Here is a 26,641-nt window from a genome sequence, read left to right as displayed (position 1 = left end):
TGTGTTAATGGTACTTTAAAACAAGCACTGCATTCAAAACAATCCAAAAAAAAAAATCCCCCTAGGAGTCATCACTGCATAACTGACTAAAGGGACAGCAGAAAAGTAAAAGTCACCCCCCTATTTTTCCTCAAGCTAACAGGTAGGAACACATATATTAGAGCAGAGAGCAGAAGCCTTGATGCAGCATGGTGGTATTAGAGAGGCTGTAGATAGAAGAGGGGAATGTCGAGGGTCCATACCAACCTGCTGTCACTGCTCTGCTCCTTCTTCTCTCTGACCTTCAGCCACTTCCTCAACAGGAAACGCTTGCGTCGCGGAGAGGCACTGGGAGTGGAGCATCTAGACCAGGTAGAGGTGGCGTCTTCGTCGCTGGACGGCGTGATCTCGATGGAGGGCAGCTGCAGGTACTCCTTGGAAGCAGAGTGGGATCGGGCGGAAAGGTGACCTACATTCAGCCGATCGCTTTCGCTCTCCTTCTCGCTGGGCACGTTCCTCATGCGTCGCATCTTGAAGCGTTTGCGGCGGAGTGTCGGAGTAGAGGAACTGGATCGCATGGATCCATCCGACACCGTGTTGCCTCCTCCGTCCGAGTACGCAGGGGCATCGCTTGGGACACTCACCTGAAGTGAAGGCGGCCTCAGAGTGTCAGTCATGGTCCTGACTAAAGACCTTGAACTAAACTGAGCAGTTAGGCAGCAGAAACAGCTACTAAAATTGAGGAAGAATGCTTGTGGACAGTCTCTTAACACTCTTTGCAGACCTGAAACAGCTCCCTGAATTTGGCTTGTTTGTTTTAAAGTCCTCCTGATCGAGCAGCCAATGGATTGACAGAATGGCTCAGAAGTCCTTAGAGCAGATATATCAGGGCTGACAAAGTCCTGCTGCCGCCCCGCTGCGGGTTGATATGTATCAGTTCAGTGGCTGGCTGATAGACTGTGAAGAGCAGCCTTGTGGCAGTAAACTCTGTTTCTCAAACTGGAGAGAAGATAGAGGAGGCTGGATTGGATAACAAAAAGGGCTTCTGTTCTGAGAGAAACGGATTAAACATGTATAAGGCCCGTCAGTGAGTGTAACCCAACTCCTTTGCTGCTTCTCACTGTGGACATGCAGAGCAAGTCACACACATTTGCTGGTGACCGTCAAAGGTGCCAAAACTATGACTTTAGTTCCTTTTTAAGGCTAAAAAGGAAGGCACCGCAGTTCCAGAGCAAAGCTGATGTTGTGAAAAGGCCGGGAGGGTCTGTTGTTAGTCAGGTTCATTACGTGGTGGCGGCCGTAGAGTCCAGCTTTTCTGTCTCCTCGCTGTTTAAGCCTACAGGTTAGAGGGAGGTGGGATAGGATTGCAATGTACAGGCAAAGCCGAGAATAATGAAGACCAGGATGAGCCGCGCGCACGCACACACACACACACGCACGCACACACACACACACGCACACACACACACACACACACAGATCAAAAAGGCAGCCATCACGGCGAAGGTGATAACCAGGCAGCACAATTGGGATGAACACACATGCACACAGAGCTACATTCTTATCTGACAAACAGTGCCTACTCACCAGCATGCATCAGCCTGACTAGATCAACAACTTCCTTCCTTAAAAACACTGCAGAGCACCAACAACCTTTCAGCTCTTGATCAGTTTGCACAAACAAAGTTGATTGAAGAGCTCTATTGATCACACCCTCTGTATTAAGACAGCCAACTGCTGAGAGGGGTTAAAGGCCACCAACAAAAACGAGTATGTACCACAATGAAGCATCCCACCTGGAAAGATTGTACTCAACCGTGCAAGAGTCGGATGGGCAGGAAGGAAAAAAAGAGCAATCTGAAAAGCAATGAAGTCAGATGAGATGAGCTGTGATGAAAAGCAGACAAACCATAAAGCCGACAGTAAACACAACGATCTGCATGACAACATGAAGCAGCTATACGATTTGGCAGCTTTATCCCAGAATTTTAGACACAAATATAAGATTGTTGTTCTGACTGCCTTCATCTTCAGCTGTCAGGGTAGATTCAAAGCTCTCCTAGACAAGCACACTGGCTCTGTGAGAGAATTGAGCACGCTTGCTATGGAATTCAGAGCGGTGATAGATGTTGGGTGATTGTGTATGAGCTGAAAGCCCACATAAAGCCCCCAAAGGCAGCAAAAGCTTTGCATCGATGCTTGGTGATTACATCCTGCTGACTGTAATTACTGTTAGCATAAGACATAAAATACCAACTGGGCTATTCTATGACTGAAATAAATGCCCATCAGCAAAATAGTAGCTAACTAAATTAAAACGGTAATTTGGCTGATATTCGCTTGGTTTAGCCATTTTCCATGTACAAAATGAGGAAGCTGCGAGAGGTTTCATGAGAGTCCACACAAAAAACCCACAAACACCCAAAGAAACATGTCCTCCAAACATGATTCTATAAATATAATGGATTCTATAATAAAGAAATTCACATAAACAGTTGGTAAGAATTAAACTGATAGAAGAGGTCAGGCCTGTTTCAGCCTCAGCCAGGACAGAGGACTGAGGTCCCAGGTTAAAGCAGGAGGACGAGGAGAGAGGACTACCTGTTACACACTCTGCATCACTGAAGATTTTGTGTTGCTGCTCTTCACAACTTTGCAAAATAGGATGTTTGTGGTATTCTTAATCAACCATCATGAACCTTGACCCAACTGCTACATGAACCTCAACAGATGGTTATTTCCTGTTGCTGTATAACAGTTTGAGTTGTTGTTGTTGTTCTTCTTAGTAATCATGATTTAATATTGACAACAAATATTTGACATGTCTGAGCACTACAATATTTGCTAAGAAATGTTCCCCCACCTCTCCTGCTTTTGCATTTTAAATAATATGCAATGAATAATAACAGTAAAATCTATTGTGCTAGCTTTAATAAGATGTATGACACACTCGTAAAAGATGCAGCCAATAATAAAAACATTGCAGATGCACTGAATAATCCATCACGGTGCCATCTATTCCTGTTCCCTAAATTGTTGACCTCAGCAAAGACTCCCCCATCCTTCTCTCTCCCTCTCTCTCTCTCTCTCTCTCTCTCTCTCTCTCACACACACACACACACACAGAACACACACACACACACACACACACACACTGACCTAAAAGCTGAGTGTAACATTATGAATTACTCATAAGAAGACAACAGTTCCTGTTACCTTTTCACACATTCTAGCAGCTCCAGCTGGTGTCGTGGTGTCTCAGGACTCTGCTAATGTCATGTCAACCCATCCAAATTAATCATTATTTTGAGAGAGCCTTGATGAAACCCTGCTAGCTTTTTTTTTATCCACATTCGCAAGTCATTTATTGCCAGTTTTAGAGAAAGAAACACACAGCTGTGTAACCTTGTTCATCCTCAGGACCCAGATGGGCTGGCCAGCTTGTGTCTCAGCACCCTGTGCACTTTGCCATGCATCCATATGTGGAGTCACCAGATGGACCCACTGCTGAGAAGCTTTGCTATTACAGCTGAAGCTGTTTTCAGTTGCAGCAACGGTGACATTCGATCTCCTGTCGCGTCATTACTGACCATCAAAGTCCGTCTGTGTTCTGCCTTTGTTCTGTTTTGCTCTCGATCTCTGTGTAACTTCAAAGACTGACAACACATCAGGAAGGCTGGATAAAGTGCTTCATTAAATCAGCCGCCCCTGGGGATGGGGAGGTTGGGGTGAAAGGCCCTGACCAGGTGATGATAATGATGATGAAGGTGGTCACAAGTGTAAAAGGATTTAACGTTAGGACTGAAACTGGGGACTTGGGTCCTCTCCTCAACCTCTGAGCTGCTTCTGCCAGCTGTGCTAACATGGTAGCTGATCGGCACCTTAGCAGAGAGGAGGCAGGGCTGGAGTGATCCAGAACAACAAGACAAGAAGAATCTGCTGACCTCCACCATGAGGTAAAGAACCAGAACCAAAAAAGAGGTTCATTAATAAGTACATAGTCATTTACACACAGTGATGAAAGGAGCGGTGTCGTCTACTAAACCAGGAAGCTGAATCCCCAACTGTCACCTGCGACTTACAAGCTTCTGGTCTGTTGAAATTGAGGGGAACTGCGAAGCACCACATCCTGTTTTACTCCATATTGCAAATGGGAGATTCATCAACATCGGGTTGGCTGAAACAAGCAATAATTAATTATTAATTATTTAGCAGCAGACCAAGTCCTGTTTAATAGAGCAACATGTCATCAGTTAATGGTGGTTTAAGTTACTGATAATAAAACTGGCCAACACTCAGCACAAACCGGCCTCTAGGAAAACTTGAGCACATAGGGTAACAGAAGTGCATCCATTAATGAGCACTGGTACCACCGTGTCTTTGCTTTGGCCCACGTCTATAGAGACTCTGCACTGATCAAAACCCAAGCTTTCATTTCTTATTTAAACCCCTTCTTTCTAAAAATAGCTTTTTCATTGCTGTGAAAACGGGCAGAGTTCACTGTGCGCTAATACTAATATGTGGTGATTGCTTTCAAATATGGGAGAGAAGAACGTGATCCTGTTAATGCGTAGCAACATCAATGGCAAATCTGAAGGCATTTGCAGATTACAGAGTTACAGTTTTACTCATCTACACATTTCATCCTGTGAGTGTAATAAGAGAGAGCTGAAAAACACAGTTGTAGCTCAGCGATGGATCCCGTATTTTTACAATTAAATGCCAAAGAAATTGATGGGGACCCAGCTCTGTGGTACTGAATCACTGAAGGATAAAGATTCAGTCCATCAGCAGCTGCAATCTGTGTTCAACACAGTGTTTTATCAAATATACCCGATGGTTCTCATCGGACCAACACTTGGGAGCCATTTAGTGATGTTGGTTAATGGGGTGGTGACCGGATATTCCACCTGTATCTGTCTCACTAAACTGCTGCTATGATCTGATTCTGCAAATGAGAGCTGTGGGGTTACTGATGTTTCACTGTGTTAAAGGCTGATATATTCTAGACCTGAAATAAAACTCAACTTTTAGGTATATCGCCTCGCTTCCAGACTCTAGATCAGGCCTGTGTTGCTGTCTGGGCTGTAAATAAAGCTAAACTCAGCAGGCGGTCTTATTTTGGGAGCTCAGCAGATACAGGACTTCAATTAATGGAGGACACTGAAACTGGGACAGACTCTAAATCAAAGGACACCCCCACTACACATCCCTGGTGATTAACTCACAGAGCACCAACGTGCACTCCTTGGTGACCACTGTAATCACATTTTTAAAAACCAAATAAATAAATGTGTGTTTTGTTCCTCTTTCAAAAATACTTAACTGAACGGCTAACTCTGTAGAAACATAATGACATAATGGTGATAATGACAATGATAATATAAACATATGATCCACTATCATGCAAGTACGGTGGATTTAGCCAAGAACTCTTTGAAATAGTCAGAGAAAATTGAATTCACCACTAATCTTTGCAAAGGGACAGTTGAGTTGTGAAACAAGTGCGTGCAGCTCTGCTGTCTTTCTAACCAAAAGCTCATTTCCTGTGTGATTAAGAGGCATTTTCCCAGGCTTGACAGCCACAAGCAGCAGAGAAGACGGGTTGTCGGAAACTCTGTGAGGTGCATTCTAAGTGGTTATATTCTGGGAGAGGAAGGGAGACCACTTGAGGTTTTTAACCCTTTAAAGCCGTTTGAATCATATTTGATACGCGAGATTCTGAGACGTCTCTTTTTTCTAAACCAAAATCAAGTGTGGCAGACCACTGTCCTCTCCAGAACCAACTCCAACACCACCCCGTAAAAGAGGCTGCAGTGTTTTTCTTGTGCTAAAAAGTGCTATGCAAAAAAAACAAAGAGAAAAATGTTGTTGTTCATGTTCTATATTGTCAAAATGTTATGGGCAAACTTTGTTTCTGTGTCTAAAGTTAACATAGTTGTGAGCTAAAAGTTGCCGAAATCGCCTAATGTATCATATTTAATACAAAAAAAATGTCATAAACAAAATAAAAAAAAAATTGGCATTTTGTTAAAAGGTTCAATAAACATCTCATTTCCAAAAAAATTAGAATTTTCTGGCTATTTTTTGATGTGTCAGGCTTTATACTCAAGAAAACACACAGGAGGTCGATGAAGCTCAAAGTAATATGAGGAAATAAGAGCATTGTGGAACAAACATCATGCAAACATTTGGTAAAAATCCTTCTGGGGATGAGCGAGATTATCAGGTTCCGCTCTGCAAGCAAGAGCGTTGATTTGATCAAAACTGCTAAATAAAGTGACTTTTACAGTTCGTCTTCAAATGTCTAATATCCATAAAGTCTGAAAGAAATGTATCAGACAAATATAACGACTCAAATAGACAGACAGAGCCAAACCCAAAAGAAACTTTTGTCAGTGAGGTCACTGCTGGACAGACACATGCCCCCAATCTGGTTCACATCTGAATCAGCTCAGCGTGATGGAAGCAAAAATGAAACCAAATGCAAGATTTAAAAAACAGTCCCTTCCCAGAGTGATCTGAATAAAAGCTCACGCGAGGGGATGGTTGAAGATCTGAGGCAGCGCTCAGGACCTGCTGTATGCTAAGGTGATTTTGGGATGGTTTCTTTTCAACTTTTCATTAGTGACCTGTTCAGAGCTACAGGTAGCTTTAGCTTGCTTTCTTAAATCAAACCACCGACATACTACCTTTAATCAATGTTTCAGGCAGAATTAATTTTTCATTTGTAAGCTGTCACAGGAAAAGTTTGAAGGTTTGTTCACTTCTTAAAGTGTGGACTCAAGGATGTCTGCTCAATCAGAAATGATCTTGTTATTAATGAGTGTCAGTACTGAGACACACACACACACACACACACACACACACGCACACACACACACGCAGCCAGTAGAGTCCTCTGTGACATCATTAGCAGAGTCTGATCCTGAGCAGACACATTGATGCTGCAGCAGCAACAGAGCAGCAGTAACAGCAGCAGCAGCAGCTGTCTGGACCCAGACAGGAACAAACGCTGCCAGACATGAAGCAGGAAATCCCAGCAAACCCATTCTGTCACATGGATATGTGGCACTTTTAGAGCCCCATACACTTTGTGATCAACTTTTGGTTGAACTGTGCAGCAGACTGAGATGACACCAGAAAAACAAAAAGTGCAACATGTGCTTGTTACCTTCACTTCCACCTGCCCATCTTCCACGCGGAGCAGGACTTTGCGGGCAGCTTGGGTCTGTGCTCACAGCTTGGACTCAGAGTCGGTCAGTGAGAGTCAAAGGAATGAGTGGCTTCTCAGGCGCCGGCTGAGAAGGAGCAGACCACTGAGCGGTGACCTATCAGGGTCTGACCACACACCACAATAAACTCCCTCATTTAACCTTTTAGTTGCTGCCCGAAACAGAGCTGCTTCACCGCAGCATTCATTTAAATCAGAGGTTAAATGAAAGCCAGGCATAACCACAGCGGCTGTGATGACTGTATGTTGCATATCATTTGCACTGTTGCACCAGGGCTACAGATGCCTGCCTGGGTGTTTAGGTCCAGCAGACTCTGTGGAGGCTGAGATCTTTCAGTGTGTGTAGTACGATAATGAAAACCATCTCTGGTCAGTGTTCTGGTTCACAGGACAGCAGCCAGTAACCCGAACCAACCAAGTTAACTTCTTAGGAAGGCTGGGGTCTGTTATTGGTTCACAACAGGACACATGTGAATCTGTGGTGGATAGGAGGAACACATCTATCACTCATCCCTCATGGATAATCCACATCACCGTCTCCAACACAGACAGGCAAAGATTATGTTCACAGCAATTACAGATGAAGATTGAAGTTATAGTGAAAGATCACATTATCTAACCCTGGCCCAACTGATCCATTTGGATGAGTTTACAGTAGTAGCAGTAGACAGCTGAGTAATGCTTGTATTTTATTACATTTACATTACAGGGTATTCATTTAACAACTTACAGTAAAAGACCTAGTTATGAAAGTGAGTGAAGAGGGTTATAAACAGGAGAGAGGAGGAGAGCAGAGATAGGAGGAGAATGAGAAATGCTGTTAGGAGAGCAGGTGCTCTCGGAAGAGAGTTCTGATAGAGGTCAGGAGGCCGTTCCTGTTCTGATAGAGGTCAGGAGGCCGTTCCTGTTCTGACAGAGGTCAGGAGGTCGTTCCACTATTAAGCACGTTTGCAGGTGGCTTTGTCCGGTGCCGTTCATGTGTGGAACACAGCAGACCTCCAATGTGGCCTCCATCAAAACTGTTCAAGTATGAGGGAGCCGATCCAGCTGGTAGTCAGTAGGTCAGCATAAGTGACTTGAACTTAATGATGGCAGCTCCAGGTAGCCAGTGGAGCTCCATCATCAGTGAGGTGACCTGGGACCATTTGGGTTGGTTGAGACCAGACATGATGGGGGCATGTTGGGGCAGGAACAGCCTGATATTTCTGATGTTGAATAAAGGAAAGGGACACAACTGGGAGACAAAGGTGATTTTTAATATAAGATAAAACTATGTCCTCATCTACTATTATTAGAATTAAAATGAAGACCCAAGCATTTCAGAGCACTGACTCGTCAGGTACATTAAGCTATAAAGTGCCATCTGCAGAAAAGTGAACATCATGCTGCTGGTAGTAAAATAAAAGGTAGATAACAGAATGAAAGACCAAAACAATCAGATGGTGAACCTGCATCTTTAGTAAAAGTGAGATTCTGTTTTAATTAAAAATCCTGACATGATGTTTTAAACATCCTGTTAGCAGAACACTTTCAACACTGAGCTGAGCAATGAACATGACCACGAGTCTCACAGATCATGAAACCCCAAACTTGAGAACAAAGATTTCAGGCTCACAGAAAAGCAATGTGGGCTGCGTGTCTGTCTGAATGGGGTGATTAAACTGGATTTCCATCTTCCCTCTCAGAACGTGTCCTTGTGCGTGCGGCATGTCAAATGCTGCAGCCGGACAGAAACAACTCACTTCTTGGACTCAGCAGTCTCCGACAATGACTCTATTGATGGGGAAAAGACAAAAAAAGGCCAGCAGCTGAGCCAGAGACAGATCTGCAGTTATCCTGCTTACAATCAGCATTATTCACTGATACACAGTAGGGAAAATGGGCTGTGGGGAAGTCTGATGATTGCCCATCTAAAAGCATTAATTTAACATTCAAATGTTTTTCTTTCAGACTTGTAATTCACGTTACAGCCAGTTTTTCAAACAGTAGCTCAATACAGTCTCAATGTTTCAGCAATATTCTTTCTATTCTTTCTTTCATAAATAATGTTTTCAATTTTACCCTCGCAGACAGAAAACAAGGTAAATTTTGACAAAAAAGACAGAAATACAGATGGACTATCGCATTCAGAATATTTAATCATGTTGACTGTTGCACAAACTTTTTTTTTTTGCATTTGGCCCAAGCAGACAGACAGTGTTGGCAGGAGTCTTAAGCTCGGACCTGTCTCAGGGTTTGTATCTCTAGAATCTCAGTCAGGTTTATAAGGTATGAATTAGTTCTTGATCTCCCGTGAGATACTCCCTCAAGGTGGAAGGAGAGTAGTTAACCGAGTCAATAATCAGCAGCTTTTACAATGATTCACTTTTCTCAGGGAATAAAAATGTCCTCCAACCAACAGCAGCACCTAATTCATGTTTCTAATATTCTCTCTATTTCTTCTCCTCTATTTTCACCACATATGTGATATCATCATCAGCCATATCTGCTTCATCTGTATTAAATGTACAGTGATGAAACATGTGTACATAAGAGTCATGCTTACAGTAACAAGGGGAAAAGTTGTAAAAGACACCAAAAAGGATCTTTGACCTGACCCTCTGCAAGCAGCATTTAATAAATGACTTAAAACTACGGCTTTAAAATGAGATTTCTCTGCATCTTTGAGATCATGGACATAATGTTGGTAAAAAGGAATGACTGTCTGCTGGGCAGGAGGAAAAGACCCTGAGAAACCATTCAACTATAACTGCTCCTTGAGAGGCTCTCCAGGCAATTCCAGGAGATTAGAACCTCACTGCAGGTGTGTGGATATTATGCGTTGTTGCTGAGTAAATCATGGCCCTAACTGCAGCATGTTACTGCCAACTGGGCAACTTTATATCAGCTCATAGATCCCTGCATCAGTCTCCTACTATCAGGCTCAGCACTCCCAAGATTGGACACACAGGTGTGGAGTTAGGATTTTGAGGAAATGCCAAACATCAGACAGAGGTACAAATTCACAGATGCTGGGAGATTCTCAAGGCAAAACAGGTGAAAATCATAAGGATGGCAATCCAATCACACAGGTGGGAAGCTTGAAAGGAAGAGGAAGATAACACCATACTTAAAAAAACAGGATGTGGGGAAGACAAGGACATAAAGCTGGAGGGAAGAGACTAACTGGTCCTGATGCCTACAAAGAGGACCGAAGAATATTCTAAAGGTTCATGGCATTACCACTTTATTTATCCTCTGGTATTTTGTTTCAACCACAAAAAGGTGGCATTGGGAAATGATTCCATTGTCAGTAAAGGTGTATTTGAAGGGTTTCATTTCTGTTATTTCACAAAAATGATCTTTTTTGTGTTATAATGAGTAGAAGCAGATGGTCACATGGTTTTTAATGTTAAAGATGCATGCACTCATTATTTGCCCAGCACTGCTCAGCTCTAATGGTGGCTGCTGTTGTTGTAGTGCTTCAGCTGCATGATTAGCAGAATATATCTTACAAATTTTGGTGGTTGCTTATCTGAGATCCAGTCTGGGACCAACACAACCGAGTCAGTCTGCCAACACATCTTTGACTGATTACTGCACAGGCTGCAGCCCCAACAGCATTAACCCACCAACAGCATTAACCCACCAATCGGTGTCATGAAGAACACGAAAATAGCAAAAGAAATGAGGACAACAAAATGGAGAATTAGCAGCGAAGTGGCAGATGTGCAGTAGGAGAGTGGAGGCGCTCTGCAGCAGTTTTTGGCTCAATGCATTTTTAGACACTAATCCAGCAGCTTCATGAGAATGGAGACAACGAGGCTCGAGGTTGATTTTTAATCCCACACACTACTCCCCCGCACTTCATTAACAGCACGCTCGCACGCTCGCTCGCACGCACGCACGCACGCACGCACGCACACGAGGTAGAAAAAGACAGAAGAGAATTCTCTTGCATTTCCACAGAAACAGGGAGGACTAATGCTCAGTCACTACTTAATTAACCAAATAAAACTTTACTAACTCATCTTGTTTACTCATCTATTTGGGTGTAAGCAGAGAAGCATTAGAGGATGTTTAACCTACTCCAGCTGGTTGGAGAAGACAGGATGGTTCATCATATGGGTTTAAAATGTTTTGAGGCACAAACATTCACACATTCTTGTGTCTCTAACTTATTGTTTACACATAATTACAGTAGCCCATCTGTGTCTGAAGGACTGTTAGAAATTATTGCTGGAGGCTTAAATTATGGCTGATGTGACCAATCAGGGACGCTCCAGCTACAGGCCAGAGCACCCACCTAAAACCAGACAGAAGATGACTTTATTACTACAGACATGTGCATTGAGGGCTGCCAACGAAGAAGATGGACAATAAATATGGGGAACAAATACTCTCAGTGACCGAGTAATGATATAAGAGCCGAGAGTTGAAGAATATTGGAGTAGTGCAAAATTACTGCTTTAGGGTTTAGATTGAAATTAAATAGTTTTAGGTTCTAATGCTAAACTGCTTCTGCCTCTTCACCCCAGCAGATAACAGACTGATGTGTCTATGGACAGCTATAAGCATTGCTCTGATTAAGTGAGATGATATTTAGCCCTCTTACCTGTGCAGCACTTGTTATCAGTCTGGATTATGACCTGTGTGTAAAGGCTGAAAGGAAACAGGAAACTGAACGTGCCCCCAGTCCACCTACACCATTAATGTAGCCTCTTCCTTGTCCTGAGTTATGAGTGAAGGAGTTCATTTTTTAACCATTAATGCTCAGCAGGTTAATTAAATAAGTGCTAGCAGATCTATTACCTAAAGTAAAATATCAGAAGTCACCTCGCCACTTGGCAGCAAAGGGCATGTCATGAATTATTGATGCAGCTCCAAGCGAATAGAAAATTCAGCTACACCGAGAGGACAGACATGAAGATTTATCTTCATGCTGCAGTGATTATGGTGTTCTGCTCGGGGTGTGTTGTATGTGTGTGGCTGGTGAGTAGAGGGTTGTTTGGGCAGACTAAGTACTGCACAGTGACGCTCTTCAGCATCAGCTCAGGTCCTGTAGCTTCACATTGTCATTGTTTATTCATCTGGACATACAGACGCACACACACACACTCACACACACACACACACACACACACACACACACACACACACACACACACACACACACACACACTCACACGTCCTAGTGATTTTAGTGAGATTTCTGTCAGCCCAGCATCTGATGTTCCTGTCAATGATGGGTCGTCACTTCTTAACAGGTTTCATAATCCACATGTGCCCAGGTGGGTGACAGGTAGCTTTGACTTTGGCGGACCCCAACAGCCTCTTTCTCAACAAACTGAGGGTTTCAACAATTGTTCCTCCTTGTAAGCAGATGACAAACAGGGTGTGCAAATGTGCTATTTCCATGATTCATTCTGAAAATTACAGCTTTGAAAGTCACACACTGACATATGTGAGGCTACAAGATGCAATATGTTATTACTGCAGCTGTGACTTTCTGCTGACAAGGTTCTGAAAAATGAGGGTGTAGTGACAGATGATGAAGTACGAATGGGTTTTACTTACCTTAAAACATTGCTGTCCTTAGTGTTACATTAAAATAGTCATTTTCATCATCATAATTTAAAAGTGACCATAACCACTATGTGATCATTTGTTCTTAATCAAGTTACAGTTGTGATTTCTGCTCTATTCTTGATAAAGATGATGATGATGGCGCACCACAATGTGTCATCCCATAAATTAACAGGCAGGATCTCAGCTCCGCCCAGAAACACTCCTGAATGCACAACAGAACTCATCCAGGCATCTTAATATAGAGGTAAAGAATGCAAATGCATTTTTAGAAGAGAAATGACAGTGTTGACTTTTCTGTGTCCTTATGTTTCAGGGGAGCAGAGGGAACCTCGAAAAACAACGGTGATGGTGACTGAGAGCTCGGCAGAACTCCGGAAGACAACACAAATCAGAAGTAATAAATGCAGGTCAAGCCTGGATGAAAGCTAAATAACAGCTTCTATAATATTGGATCACTTATTCCTGACACTCGTTCAGATGACAGATTCCTAAAGTCTGGAAGGACACCAGCAATGGCCTCTTAAACCCTGATTTTATTTCTCGTGATACTAGTTTGGGTTTAAAACTCAGTGCGTAAGGTGGTTTAGAAGTGTGATACCTCCTCTGATTAATGGCTCTATAAGCCAGACTTATGAAAATAACACACTTTTCTCGCAACATCAGTAAAACAAAAAAATTAGACGCAGGAAGCAGCTGCAGGTTGGTGAGTCAGTGGTAAGGTTTATAGCAGGAAGCAGAAAGGTTCAGCTGAAGGGAGGGCAGCCGGGGGTCCAGTGGGGTCTGCAGAGGTTTCACCCTTCTGAAGACCACAAAAGTCGCACACATACCACAACATGAAGCCCTCAGAGGAAAATCCACCCTATTCCTCAGTTAATCAGGTGTCTCTGAAAGCATTATGCTCAATGCTCAACACACAATCAATATAAAAACACTTCACATGTGGTAGATCCAAGCTTGTCTTCATCAGAATTACACAAGGATGATTCAGTAACACTGACAAAACTGTCAAATTGTGCAGGTGCACGACATGAATTCAACTGCCACACACACGTTCAGGATGGCTGTGCTGAACGCACGAACAAAGAGTAAAACACCTTCGTAAGGTAGCTGACTTCCTGTAACTACCGAATGACTGATGTTACACACAGTTGAGACCAGCGGAATCAACGGTACAACTGCTAGAATATTAGAAGAAAAGTCAATAAACCACAAGCGAGAAATACAAAGTGAAGATCCAGAGAGGTTATATCCTATTCAGAGTGCTGCATTTTGCACAAAACCAGTAAATACTGCACCCCCCCACACACACATCCTTGTAGTACTATATTTGTGAAGACTTGTGAAGACGCATACAGTAATATATTATCTAACACCCAACCTTAACCATCCCATATAACCCTCCACCTAAACTTAACCCAAACCTAAACCTATCCACAACCCTAAAAACGCTTAAATAGTCCTTTCAAGTAAAGATGTCCTCACTTAGCTTCTAAAATGAGTATTTTGGTAATTTATTTGTTTAATATTTTGGTAGGAAATACAAGGACCCTTAATGAAACTAAACACTGACTCTATTTTGGGTAAGGATAAGCTTTTGTTTACTGGATATTGTGTATGAGGACATGCATATGATATTGATCTTTGACAGAGTTTAGAGGAGTGGACAGAGAGCAGAAGCAGACTTTTGTTTTTTATAATAAGAGACAACATTGAGGTTTGTATTTAATTCTGACACTCGAGTATTAAAGAGCACCAACAACAAACATACACGACTATGTTGTTTTGGAGACTCACAATAGTACTTTATTCATAAAGTGAAGGCTGTTTCTGAGGTACCTTGAGGTCATTGAAAAAACTCACATGCCAAAAGCATTTTGGCATGAGAACAATTAATGAAGCTGCTGTCACAATCGCTATAAGAGCTGGGATGTGGTCATGGAAGGAGGTTGTGCAATAACTGAGAAATCTTACGGGTTCATATCAGAATTTAATAAATAAATGTCATTTCCACTGTTGCTGTTTGTGTGGCTGAACAGTTTCACTCTGCTTTTTCTCTCATCAGACAATAACTTGCTTCTAGTGCAACAAAAGTTGAGCATTGGCCATATACGCCATGTCTCCAAATGTTATGAAAAGCTTTATTATGTATTATGGGAAAGACTGCATGCAGAGGGCAGTTTCACTATGTGCTGCTTAAACCCGATGTGGTTGCAAATAACCGTTATTAAAGTAGATTGTGGCAGCTTGTGCAGGCAAACGCTGCTTCAGTGGGCAAAAACATTCAACGCTTCCATCTCACAGACAAGGTGGCAGCTGCTAATTTTAGCATGCCTGGTTGTGTCCTCTGCTTTGTATCTGTCTCATGAAGGAAGTTTCATTTAAATACGAGCTGCTTAATTTCCCAAAGGAGCATCACTGCTGATTCCTGCTAGATCACAACAACCACAGTGTCCAAACTGAAGAACATATCCTTATAGGGGGACAAAAAGAGTCCAATTGCTTCTCTAAAGGTGTGAACATAATGTTCCTACATCTGAGGAATGTAATACACCCAGTGTCATCACTCAAAGGAAAAATCAAGCCTATAAAACTTTTCACTTTGCAGTTTTTACTTGCATTTAAATGCAAATTTGTGTTTGAAAAACTGTTTTGGCCACAAAATACCAAAAATCCATCAACAAATCCCAAAGCTCTCTACTGAGATGTTTGTCCTCCCACTCATCCAACATGGAGCCAGAATCAGAAGATGAGCAGATGAGTAATTGAGCCTGTTTCTGGCTTTTATTGGATTTAAAATGTTTTAGTGAAATACCTGGAAACTCAAGCCTTTCTATTGTATCAAACACAAAAGACAAATACAATAACTCATTAACCACCATCATATATGTTGCATTTTCACTGAAATAAACTCATCCATCCACCTTTAGATGATGAGGCCATTTTAGTAAAAGGACAAATATAATGTAAATTCAAGACGGATTCAGTTTTGCTGAACTGTTGCAGAAAGGCAGGAGGGTTTTCCTCACCAGCATTTATTGATAATAATTTAGACCTTAACTGAGTGAAGGTGAAGGTGATAACATTTCCATCTGAGTTCACACCTGCTACACTGTAAACAGACCATGAACCAGAGAGAATCACTCATAAATTAGCAAACAGTTAATCAGTTAATCAGTGAGTGGCACTGATGAAATTAATAAAACTGCATGTTGCTTAAAAAATAAATCAGTGCCTCTAAGTGACATGTGTTAATCTCATTCACACATGTAAACTATGCTAAGCCGCTGAGTGCTGGACTTTTATTACTGATTAGGCAGGAGATTAGTCGAATGGGGAATGTTAATGCGGCATGTTTATTAGTCCAGGGCTGCCTTTATAACCGGCCCCAGAGCTGGACCGTGTTCACTGTTTGGTGCCTGAATGGTGGCACACAAACAATCACATGGAGATTCTCTGCAGATGGCTGCAGGTACGGAGTTCATGACAGTGACTGTACAGCTATGCAGAGCGAGAAGAGAGTGAACAATAACGGTCGTGTTTTACAGGACAGTACACACATACAGGAAAGAGTTGGTCTCCAAGGAAACTGTGAATTTAGAACAGAGCAACAATTTCTAATCGCAAAAACAAGAAACCTGCACCGTACACTCATGTCTGAACCTGCTGAGATGCCGAGAGCAACCTTTCTCCATGGTGATGTCTAGGGGACAGTGGGCAGTGACCTTTATCAGTCATGGTAAAATAAACCACAGTGACGTGAGAGTAGGATGGAATCTTTTCAAGAAGAGGTAGAAGACAGAACAGACCACACAGGGATCACAGCAGGAAATAAACAGCAGAAAAACAAAAAACATCTACAATAATATGACAGTGACGACACAGCTCCACTGCACACGTGCACAAATGCCACATTTGGGGGAGCAAAGTGGTAGAACTGTGATGGATTATAAATCATCTTCTCGGCCACTTCTACTAGGAGATACAAGGCTCTAGCATCCTTAGTCTGGCACTAATGGTGTGAGTTTCAGTCAGGAGCCTCTGGAGCAGGATTGTGACCCTGGGAGTATCAATCTTCATTCTGAGCGTGGTCAATGGCTGCTAAAAATACACAGGTCGAACACACACCCACAAAATGCCACAGCATCGTTGTGCACAATGGCAGACAGCAGGTAGATGGAATGTGTGAACTATACGTAACCTAGCAATTACTCTACTTGCAAAAGCACCATCACAGCTTAAGAGATGTCCCCAAAACACTGGTAAAACTCCTCAGACATTTCTCACATCTACACCACTTCACAACTGTTTTTCCAGATTCTTGTTATTCTTGACATGTCTTGTAAGATCTAAATAGTTTATGAATCCTCAATATAGCATTTGTGGTGCACATGCGTGGAGGAGCTCCAGGACTCTCACAGTGTGCTGCCACTATTATCTGGATATTCATGCATAGCTCTGATCACCAGATCAGTTACCAGTGCTGTCGTTCAGTATCAGTGTTTGTTGCCACTTTTATTAGCCATTTCTCTTACAATTATTGACAATATTATGACACACACATCATTACACACTAAAGAACTAATGTAGGTGGTAGAAAATATATGAAAAAAATGAAATATAAAATATATGATAAAAATGAAAAAATAATCATAAAATAATAATGAGCACGCCTGCTGTGGATGTGGTCGTGTGCTGATCCTCCTTTTGATTTGTTATCAGTTTACTTCTTTATCACTAGAGATCAACATGCACAGCCCGGACTTCCTGGTTACAGAGAGTCTGCACAGTCCTGCTCGCATAAGACAATCAGAGACGAAATTAAAATGCGATCAGAGCTCGGCACAGGGAGGGAAGACTGTGTCCGCTACTGCAACAGCTGCTGTGAGGACTTCCTGTCTGTGTCTCCAAGTCAGTCACGTGGGGAGAGAACAGTGCTGCCTGGGCTGGGCTGTTCAACAACGTCTGCTTTTGATCTTAATCTTTCCAGGTAAATGGGAAGGGGGGCTTTAAAGGTGTTGAACACTTTTGTTTGAGCATTTTTTAAAGAAGTGAATGGAAATGCGGTTTTGCCCATGGATGGCCCAACAACATCGTGCCTCTGCTGCACACTGCAACCAGAGCCGAGCTGAAAAGTGACTCAATCATTTAAAAGATCTTGGAAGGGGAAAATCAGATGATGCCCTGCAGCATAATCACATGTGTCCTGATAGTAGTGTGTCCAGTGACTCAGCCCACCAAGCCCACATCGCTCAAACTGAATCTGAAAATGCTGGAAGTCAATCTGCTGCTGAACGTGCACACTCCGTCCACTCACGTGCATTTTCTCCAAGGTGTGAAAGTTTGTGGTGCTGCTGTCTTCCCTCAGTGGCCAGAGCGGGCTGGAGGCCACCGAACTTCTGATCTGAGAGCGTTATTAGGACTGCAGAAGGGGAGCCTTAAACTAACTTCCCTGAAGATTATAACTGTATTTGAAATAAGCTAATCAATAATATTGAGTTATCAGGCACTACAGTGGACTTTGCAGGGACAACCTCTGTCCTCCCACACTGGAGGACAGAGACAAGAGACGGGCTGAGGGAGGCTGAGGGAATAATTGGTTACTCATCTATTGTTTCTGAAGCAAACTTCCCCACATTGAAAAAAAAAAAAATCCACATTTCTGAGACTGTCACTTATTTTTCCAGGGAAATTAAACAATACATTTCCAGCTGTGATGGCTGCATTGTGTTCAAACCACGTGTTTGATAAAGGAAGGGCTGGCAATTAGCCAACAAATCATGTGAGATTAATCCTGTGTCAAATACTACCGTTTAAGCATTTCACAGCATTGATTCTGGGCTTTTGTTTTTCATGCAAGACGCATGTGCACCATCTGCATGGGTCAGAAAAGCCTTAAAACCCCCAACACACAACTGTTGGGAGGAATTAGTGCAGCACTTAACCACATAATAAAAGCCAAGCTGCACTTTTGCTGAGTTTCTTGCCATTCTGCATCAACAGAGTTTCTGCTGATGCCACTCCAGGAACCAACACCTGCTTCTGCTGCTTCCTGAGCATCCATCTGTGTGCTGAACGTGGGAGCAGAGAAAGAGAAAATGCTGGCAGGGGGATTGTAGTTAGCATTTGTCACCCCGGCGCCAAGCAAATGAAGGTCAGGGAAGTACACCTCGATCACAACGGCTCGTATCATGTTAAATAACACACACACGTACATGCGGAGTTGGTGCTGATGAGGTGGTGGCTCAGCTACACACACTTCCTGTCCTATCATCCCTCCTGGTGCTGCCTGTCAACTGATATCTCACACTTTCACGTGCATTATTCAACATCCACTCGCGCACATTCAGGACAAACAGTGCAGCAGAATGAGTGTGTGAGCATGCAGCTCGCTCTGTGCCGCTGACATACGTTACCTCAGTCAGCCCGAGAGGACCGGTCCAGAGTCAGAGATCTTTCCTCCTGTGCCATCTGTCAGACAAACAAATGTTCCTCCTGATCCCTCCTGTCCGCTCCTTGCTTCACAAAAACAAAGTCCTGCGTTACTGGAGAGGGAGGGGGGGGGGGGCGCCCTCCACCAGCGGGGAACCCTCTTTGACTCTCCAGCCAAGCTGAAGACACTTTGGATTCCCAATCACGAGAGAGGAGACTCCCTCCTTTTCCAAGAGACCTGCTACTCGCTCCTGCTCCTGCTCAAATGCCAATCCTCCACAATCTCTCCCTCTCCCTCTCCCTCTCCCTCTCCCTCACTCCCTCTCTCTCTTTCCCTCCCTCCCTTTGAGTCTTACCTCATGCTCCCCTTCCAGAGTCGATTCCTTGTGCACTCACTTGCTCAAGCATAGAATTTATCCTCTGTGCTGCAGATGAATGCTTTGTCATTTCAAATAATTGAATACTTCAAGACTAACTGGGTCTGAGCCAGTATCTCCAGAAAGAAGTGATGAAAAGGATGCTGATAATTAGGCATAAAGCTCCCCATTTTATTGCTAGTCACTGAATAATGCAGTTTATCTTTAAAGTTATGTTAGAATTCTTCAAAGTCACAACAGATTTCAGCTAATTCATGTATCATCCAGACACAATGAAGTGTTTGTAGGGATACTATGAGACTCTGTTACCAGATGAATATAATTAAAAGCCACTTTGTTCCCTCAGTGGGGAAAAACTCTTAATTAATGTTATTAAGGACATTGTGTTCATGATGACTTTATATCGATATAGCTGCAGTGAAGTCTGGAAAGTTATGATAAAATGAGTGCAGAAAATATGTCCTGGGTGATTGTTGTTGAAAGAAATACATTTAGAAATCAGTGAAAGAACAAACATGAAAGTTTGTCGAAATGTAAAACAAAGGTCCAAGCCAACAAAACAGAGAGAACAAAGAGAGAGAAACACATCTTTTTATCCACGAACCGAATGACCCTGAAGGAGATGAGCGATCTGGGGGATGAGACACCTTCAATGGCTGAGAAGGGAGAGACTCTGCAGCCAATCTTGTCTGGGTTCTTCATCGCCCTCGTCTTCATGTTGGGGACACAGAGACAAAAGAAATTTCCACTTGAATTCATGCAAGTATGAAGTACTCTGTCCACCTGACCCTGCATCATTTACATTCATGACCTTGAACATATGTCACATCCTGTAAAACATAAAGCTAAGCTACAGAGACGATTATTTAATATTATAATGTTGTTAAAAGTTGCATATCATTCTGTTTGAGCTGATTGACCCTGCTCTGTCTCATGTCTGTCTCAGGTTAGGTCCCCTGCTGGTCTGTCTCAGGTTAGGTCTCCAGCCGGTCTTTGTCTCCTCCACCCTTGTCTATCTAGGCTGCGCTTCCACTCCTGTCCTGTGTCAGACATTTGTCCATGTCCTGCTGACTGCTGTCTATCCGGCGGTCTGTGTTGGGGTCCGACTCTGCCCCAATAAGAAAAGCTTGCATGATCAAGAATTGATGTGTGGACAAATGTACTGGTGATGTGGACGTCCCCTTTGATCTCATCAGCCTTGAACTTCAATGTTTGCGTGAATGTTCTCAACTATTAGAATTCATGTCACTGAGACAGGTCCTGTCCCTATGGTCAGATTGCATGGTTCAATGAATCATACAATCATAGATCACATAGACGGGTCACATAGATGAATCAGATTCATCTATGTGACCCATTGTTCTTAACCAACAACGTTCACCCAGAGAAAATGCTGCAGATTTACAAGGAATTCATCCAAAATGAATTATAAAGGCATGCATAACAGAATGAGTCATGATTGAGCTTTGCTGCACATGCAAATCATTTTTTCCCGATTACATAGAAGAATGTGATGTACAGCGTGCGTGCATGCGTGTGTGTCTAACACTACTGCAGACATGATTGGAAGGTTCCCTGAAGATGTTCTATTTTCAGCATTTTGTCACACTGCACAGCAGGGAAGGAGGACAAAATTATGAGAATTCCCCCTAAATGCACATGGCCTCTCTCTGGCTCTGTGACTTGGTCTCTCCCTTCTCTCTATATATTGGATATTTTTTGGAGTGTGAGTGAGTGAGTGAGTGAGTGAGTGAGTGTGTGTGTGTGTGTGTGTGTGTGTGTGTGTGTGTGTGTGTTCGTCAAGTGTGTGTCAGGGGTCTATTACCACTGTTGAAAAGACCTGAGACATTAAGAGTCGGAGAAATGCCTCAGCTTCAACTCGGACAGCTGCCACCTCCAGAAGTTCTCCGACGATACAGCCATCGTTGGACGTGTGTCTGAGGGGAACGAACTGGAATACAGGGAGGTCATCACCAACTTTGTCGCCTGGTGTGAACTGAACCATCTGCGCATCAACGCCAGCAAGACAAAGGAGGTGGTGATCGACTTCAGTAGGAAGGCTTCTCACATTGCACCCGTGAACATCCAGGGTTTGGATATTGAGATCGTAGAGGAGTACAAAGACCTGGGTGTTCACCTCAACAATAAACTGGACTGGACTCATAACACAGACGCCCTGTACAAGAGGGGCCAAAGTCATCTTCATCTGTTGAGGAGACTGAGGTCCTTTGGAGTGTGCAGGTCACTGCTTAGGACCTTTTATGGCTCTGTGGTGGCATCGGTGATCTTCTACGCTGTGGTCTGCTGGAGCTGTGGGAGCGCAGAGAGGGACAGGAAGAGACTCAACAAGCTGGTCAGACGGGCTGGCTCAGTCCTGGACTGCTCTCTGGACTCCATTGAGGAGGTGGGTGAGAGGAGGATGTTGGCCAAGCTGACATCAATTATGGACACCCCCTCTCACCCCCTACACGAGACTGTGGGGGCCTTAAGCAGCTCCTTCAGCAGCAGACTGTTACACCCATGGTGTAAAAGGGAACGTTACCGCAGGTCATTCATCCCAACTGCCGTCAGATTGTTCAACATGCACAACACTTAATTGTAGCACCAATAACCCAGGGTTGGCATATTTGCACTAACTAATCATCCTACCTCTGGAATGTCTTATTTGCACATCTTATTTGCACCTTATTTTTTTCTTCACACTGTCCGACACTCCTCCTGTACATATTTTTTTTAAATTTCTGTATATACTGTACAATGTACATAGCAATGTACATAACATAAGAGTGTTTTTATTTTTATTTTTCTTTTAGTACTTTTCTGTATTGCACACCATGGGCTACCGCTGTAACGTGCAATTTCCCCAATGTGGGATCAATAAAGTCTTTTATCCTTATCCTTATCCTTATAGCTATACAACAGCAGGAGAGAAACTGGACTCATCATTACTGTATACACACTTGTAGTTCTGTCTCTGTGTGGACCTTCTCAGACACATTCCCCATCTCCTTACCTTAACCAGTTCCACCACATTTGTCCAATGTCACATATTTAGACACAGAACTGCCCACTTGTGTTAGAAACCACACCAAGAAACAGCACCAGAGGATGGATTTAAATTCAAATGTAAAGTGGTTCTGCGCCATAAATCTGACACTCAACCTAACAGCGGTTTCATGGCAGGGAGCTGCTGTTACTGCCTGCAAACACAAGTACAAGCTCAGAAGACTGTTGCTCAGGTGTCTCCTGCTGAGAAAAACCAGCCAGCAGAGGAGAAGAGGCTCATTATCAGAGAAAGATGGTGGACACCAGTAGATGCTGCCCAGCCTGCTTGTTAGCGTGACCTTACAGCTTGTCTTGTAGAGGGCACAATTTAGTGGTATAATACACTTCCCCGTGCAACCTGGACACATCATCAGTTAATGAACCTGGCAACATAGGTTATCTCACACCTCATCATCCACCCTCTTCCAGGATGACAAGTTACCCCTCTTAATCCAAAGCCACTGGGCATCTTAAAATGTGTTCCATCGACACCCTCATCTGGCAGAGTTCAATTCAATTCAATTCAACCTTTATTTATATGGCACTTTTCATACACTGGGTAGCACAAAGTGCCTCACAAAGGATAAAGACAACAAAGAGAAACAAGAGAATCAAGAAAAAGGACACACACACACACACACATGCGGGGTTGATCCACATGCCTTAGCCAGGTCACTGCAGCTGCCCGGTAACCCTTGCTCTTCTTTGGCTCTCTGAAGAACTGGGTCACCATGTCTGTTTGCTCAATGAAAACTAGGAACAATCATGGAGAAGATCTTGCATTCTATGTTAGGAAGAGACAGCACTTCCACTGCCGTGGCACCTTCTCCGATTCTCCTCTTCCCTCCAGATCACCTTGATAATCTTCCAAAGATGCTCTCAGAACCATGGGCAATGCTTGAAGACCTTGTGAGGTACACCTCTCAACCCAAAGCCTGAAAGTGCTCTGGTCAACTTGATAACTTCTTTGGATGTAGGTTGTTTGATTTTAAAGAGGGTCTTGGGGGTGATTTGGGGTGACATTGGCCAAGTTCTTGCTCCCTTCTTTTGTCACTGTAGATGTTGCTTAGAAAGGAACAAGTCTTTCTCAGGACTGGAGAGGTAGCCACTGCCTTTCTGACATAACAGCTTCTTTGAAAACTGAGGGTGGTTTACCAAGTCTGACCCATTTCTCGGAGATTTGTCAGTGCTACCTTTGCTTCCCCACTTGCCTTCCTGGACTCCTCAATGTCTTCAGCATTTTCCCAAATTGGGAACTCTTCACTTCCCATGTTCTGGATTTGGTCCTGCAGTTGTCTTTGTGGTCCGTGTGTGAAGCTAAACCACTCTGATGCAATGCTGATTATGAGGGTGTCATTGTCTGGAGCCACATGTCCACATTGCCCTTAGTTACTTTAGGTGCTTCGAAGGAGGCACCCACATCTTCATCAGATCGACTCTTTATTGGCAGCAGGCCACAAACCTGGAGGTGGTCTGAAGTACTTCTTTGAGGAAGCGCATGTGGTGCTTGGAGGTTTGGGGCACTGTGGGGTGACTCCTCTGCCTCACCAGGTAATGACACAGGTAAGTACGTGCCTTGCATCCTCAAACAGTAACCTCAGTCAAATGTGAAACAAGAAAAGAGCAAAATGTTGTGAGATCAGTGAATTTAGTCAACCCCAAATGCAGTAAGCCTTCGGACACATCCACACTTCTACTAGCATTCTAAAGATAGTTTTGGGTAAAGAGCAGCTGATTTGAATTCTCCGCCAACAGAGATGACTGTAGTGTGTAATAATATGCAGGTTCAGTTAATAAGCACACTGGCTTTGACATTGGCTCTTATTATCTGTGTGAGTAAGTCAGCCCTCGGGACAATTTAATTATAAGTATAGACACACTTAACAACCAAGAAAGACTCCATAGCAACACCATTATAAATGTCCATATAGATGCCCTTTAGCTTTTCTTCCATGAATGCAACTAATGACCTGTGTGCAGGATCATTCGGGACTCTTGAAAAGCAAATTTTAGGATTGTTTTTATTTTTAACCAGATAATAGACCATTGAGATCAAGACCACAAGGGTCACCTGGCCCTGTAAAAGCAACAACCCACCCCATCATAAACACTACAGATGCAAAAGAATACTGCTAAAAACAGTAAAATGGGGCAGTTTGACACAATATCAGTGTCAATTTGGAAGCAGAAGCACTGCTTGATGTGTTTCTGCTGGCGCTCTTTGAGCCAAAGGCTTCAAACGGAAAAAGCTCTGATATTTTCAGTTAAGGCTAGATATATTCCAAGCAGACGGGGCTTGGAATTAAATTTAGCTCATTAAAAGAAAGGAAATATTTCACTGACTGCCAAAAGCATTGGGACTCCCCTCTAAATAATGGAATTCACTGTACTTGGCCACAGGTGTATAAAAACAAGTGGGATGTCAGTCTGCTTCCACAAACACTGGTCAGCCTGGATGGATGACTATGGGCTCATTCCATAAAGACATGGAGGAGAGAGTATGCTCTGGGAGTCTGGGAACCAGGTCTTCTGGTCCAAGATCTGTGCCTTGCACATGGTCTTCTGGAAGATTAGTGAAAAGGCCTTCTCAGAAGAGCTGAGGCTTTTACAACATCAGGGTGAGACTCCCCCAAAATAGAGCTCAAGACTGGGATGACTTTAAAGTTCATCTGCATATAAAAGCAGATGTCACAATACGCTTGGCAGTAGAGTGTAAGTGTTCAGGTCCTTAACTCTTAACTAACTGGGCACCAATCAGGTTCCAGCCCTCTTTCGTATGATGTCACAGAAGTTTCCAGATTTGCCATGCTGGAAGGACAACCTTCAGCCCAGTTTGGGGTTCTGAGCTCTATGGCTCTGGTTTTTATATCTGTACTTTGCTCCATTTTCTCTCAACACTGAGTAGTTTCCCCATCCCAGCTTTTGACCTGACTAATTACAACTAATCACCAACAAAGATGTAGAAACCTCTCAAAGATGATGAAGAGCTATGGAAGAGCCCCAGAACTAAAGCAAAAGTGTCACACTAAAGGTTCTGAACACTGATGTCAGAGATTTCTCATGATAGTGCATTTGTCAAAAAGATAAAATGATCTTTAGTTTCCATTATGTCAGTCTGTTGACGACATCAGTGTTCTGCTTCTCCTTCTGCCACTCTCTCTCTCTCTCTCTCTCTCTCACACACACACACACACACTCACACTCACACTCACACTCACACATACACACACACACACACACACAGTTGCCCAAAAAAATATGCAAATACATATGTTGTTACTTTTTCTTCGTCAACATAAAATGACACCAAACAGCCATTTTATATATATATATTCATCACTGGAGGTTTAACAGGTGTATTTGGGAGCTGGAAGCTCTGCAGGTATTCAGAGTGAAATAAAGGAAAATTGGACTTTCTTTTCAAACTGTTTCATTCCGTCGTTTCTGTGACCTACTGAAAGGCTGCACAGGTCACAGTAGTCGACAGAATGTTGCTGATAAAAAGGCTGACTGGAATATGATGATTTGGCTCCTTGTGACTGTGATTCAGGGTTCTGGACGGGATTCGTCAATACAACAGTTATTAAACACAACCATAGTGGGCGCTTTAGAAACTGATGTAATTTCTAAAGATGATGAAGCGTTATCATATGAAAACACACATTTCTGCTGAGCATAACCTCAAACACTTCTCCATCATCTATTTCTGCTCCAGGTCTCCTGACCTGAAGACAGATGAACTCACCTGCTGCCTTTTTATTGGGATTGATTCTGATTGGTGCATCTACAATGAAGCGATCGTGTGTTTGTGCATCTTTTAGTTGTTCTTAACCATTTAACTAATGGGTGCCGTCAATTGAAAATCAGCGCTAAGGAATTTGCAAGGAAGTGACATCATGGTCTAAGTCTCTATCTAAAGTACACAGGTGTGTTTAGTGTTCAGTACATCATTGTATGAATCTGACGTTGTGCTGATCTGCTCCGCTGTCTCTTTGAGTGTAAAGGTTTG

The 26,641-nt window shown here is 43.1% G+C and overlaps 1 protein-coding gene across 13 annotated transcripts in view; it reads right to left on the bottom strand.

The window, feature by feature from the left end:
- gramd1bb (GRAM domain containing 1Bb) overlaps window positions 1-19,313 on the bottom strand; it is a 60,383-nt gene extending 41,070 nt beyond the window's left edge. For 3 of the 13 annotated variants that reach the window (XM_029843287.1, XM_029843286.1, XM_029843288.1), the window contains exon 1: window positions 247-2,270. In XM_029843287.1, coding sequence (XP_029699147.1) covers window positions 247-656 — 410 coding nt within the window. In that variant the 5' untranslated portion in view covers window positions 657-2,270. Of the gene's footprint in view, window positions 1-246; window positions 2,272-7,153; window positions 7,319-19,194 lie in introns of those variants that run through there. The other 10 variants (XM_029843304.1, XM_029843305.1, XM_029843290.1 and 7 more) reach the window with 7 other exon arrangements.
- Window positions 19,314-26,641: the final 7,328 nt, after the last annotated feature.

Source organism: Takifugu rubripes, chromosome 11, assembly GCF_901000725.2.
Source record: "Takifugu rubripes chromosome 11, fTakRub1.2, whole genome shotgun sequence".
NCBI classification, from domain to species: Eukaryota; Metazoa; Chordata; class Actinopteri; order Tetraodontiformes; family Tetraodontidae; genus Takifugu; species Takifugu rubripes.
Note: the sequence above shows the minus strand (reverse complement) of the source record. Positions and strands in the feature narration are given on the sequence as shown.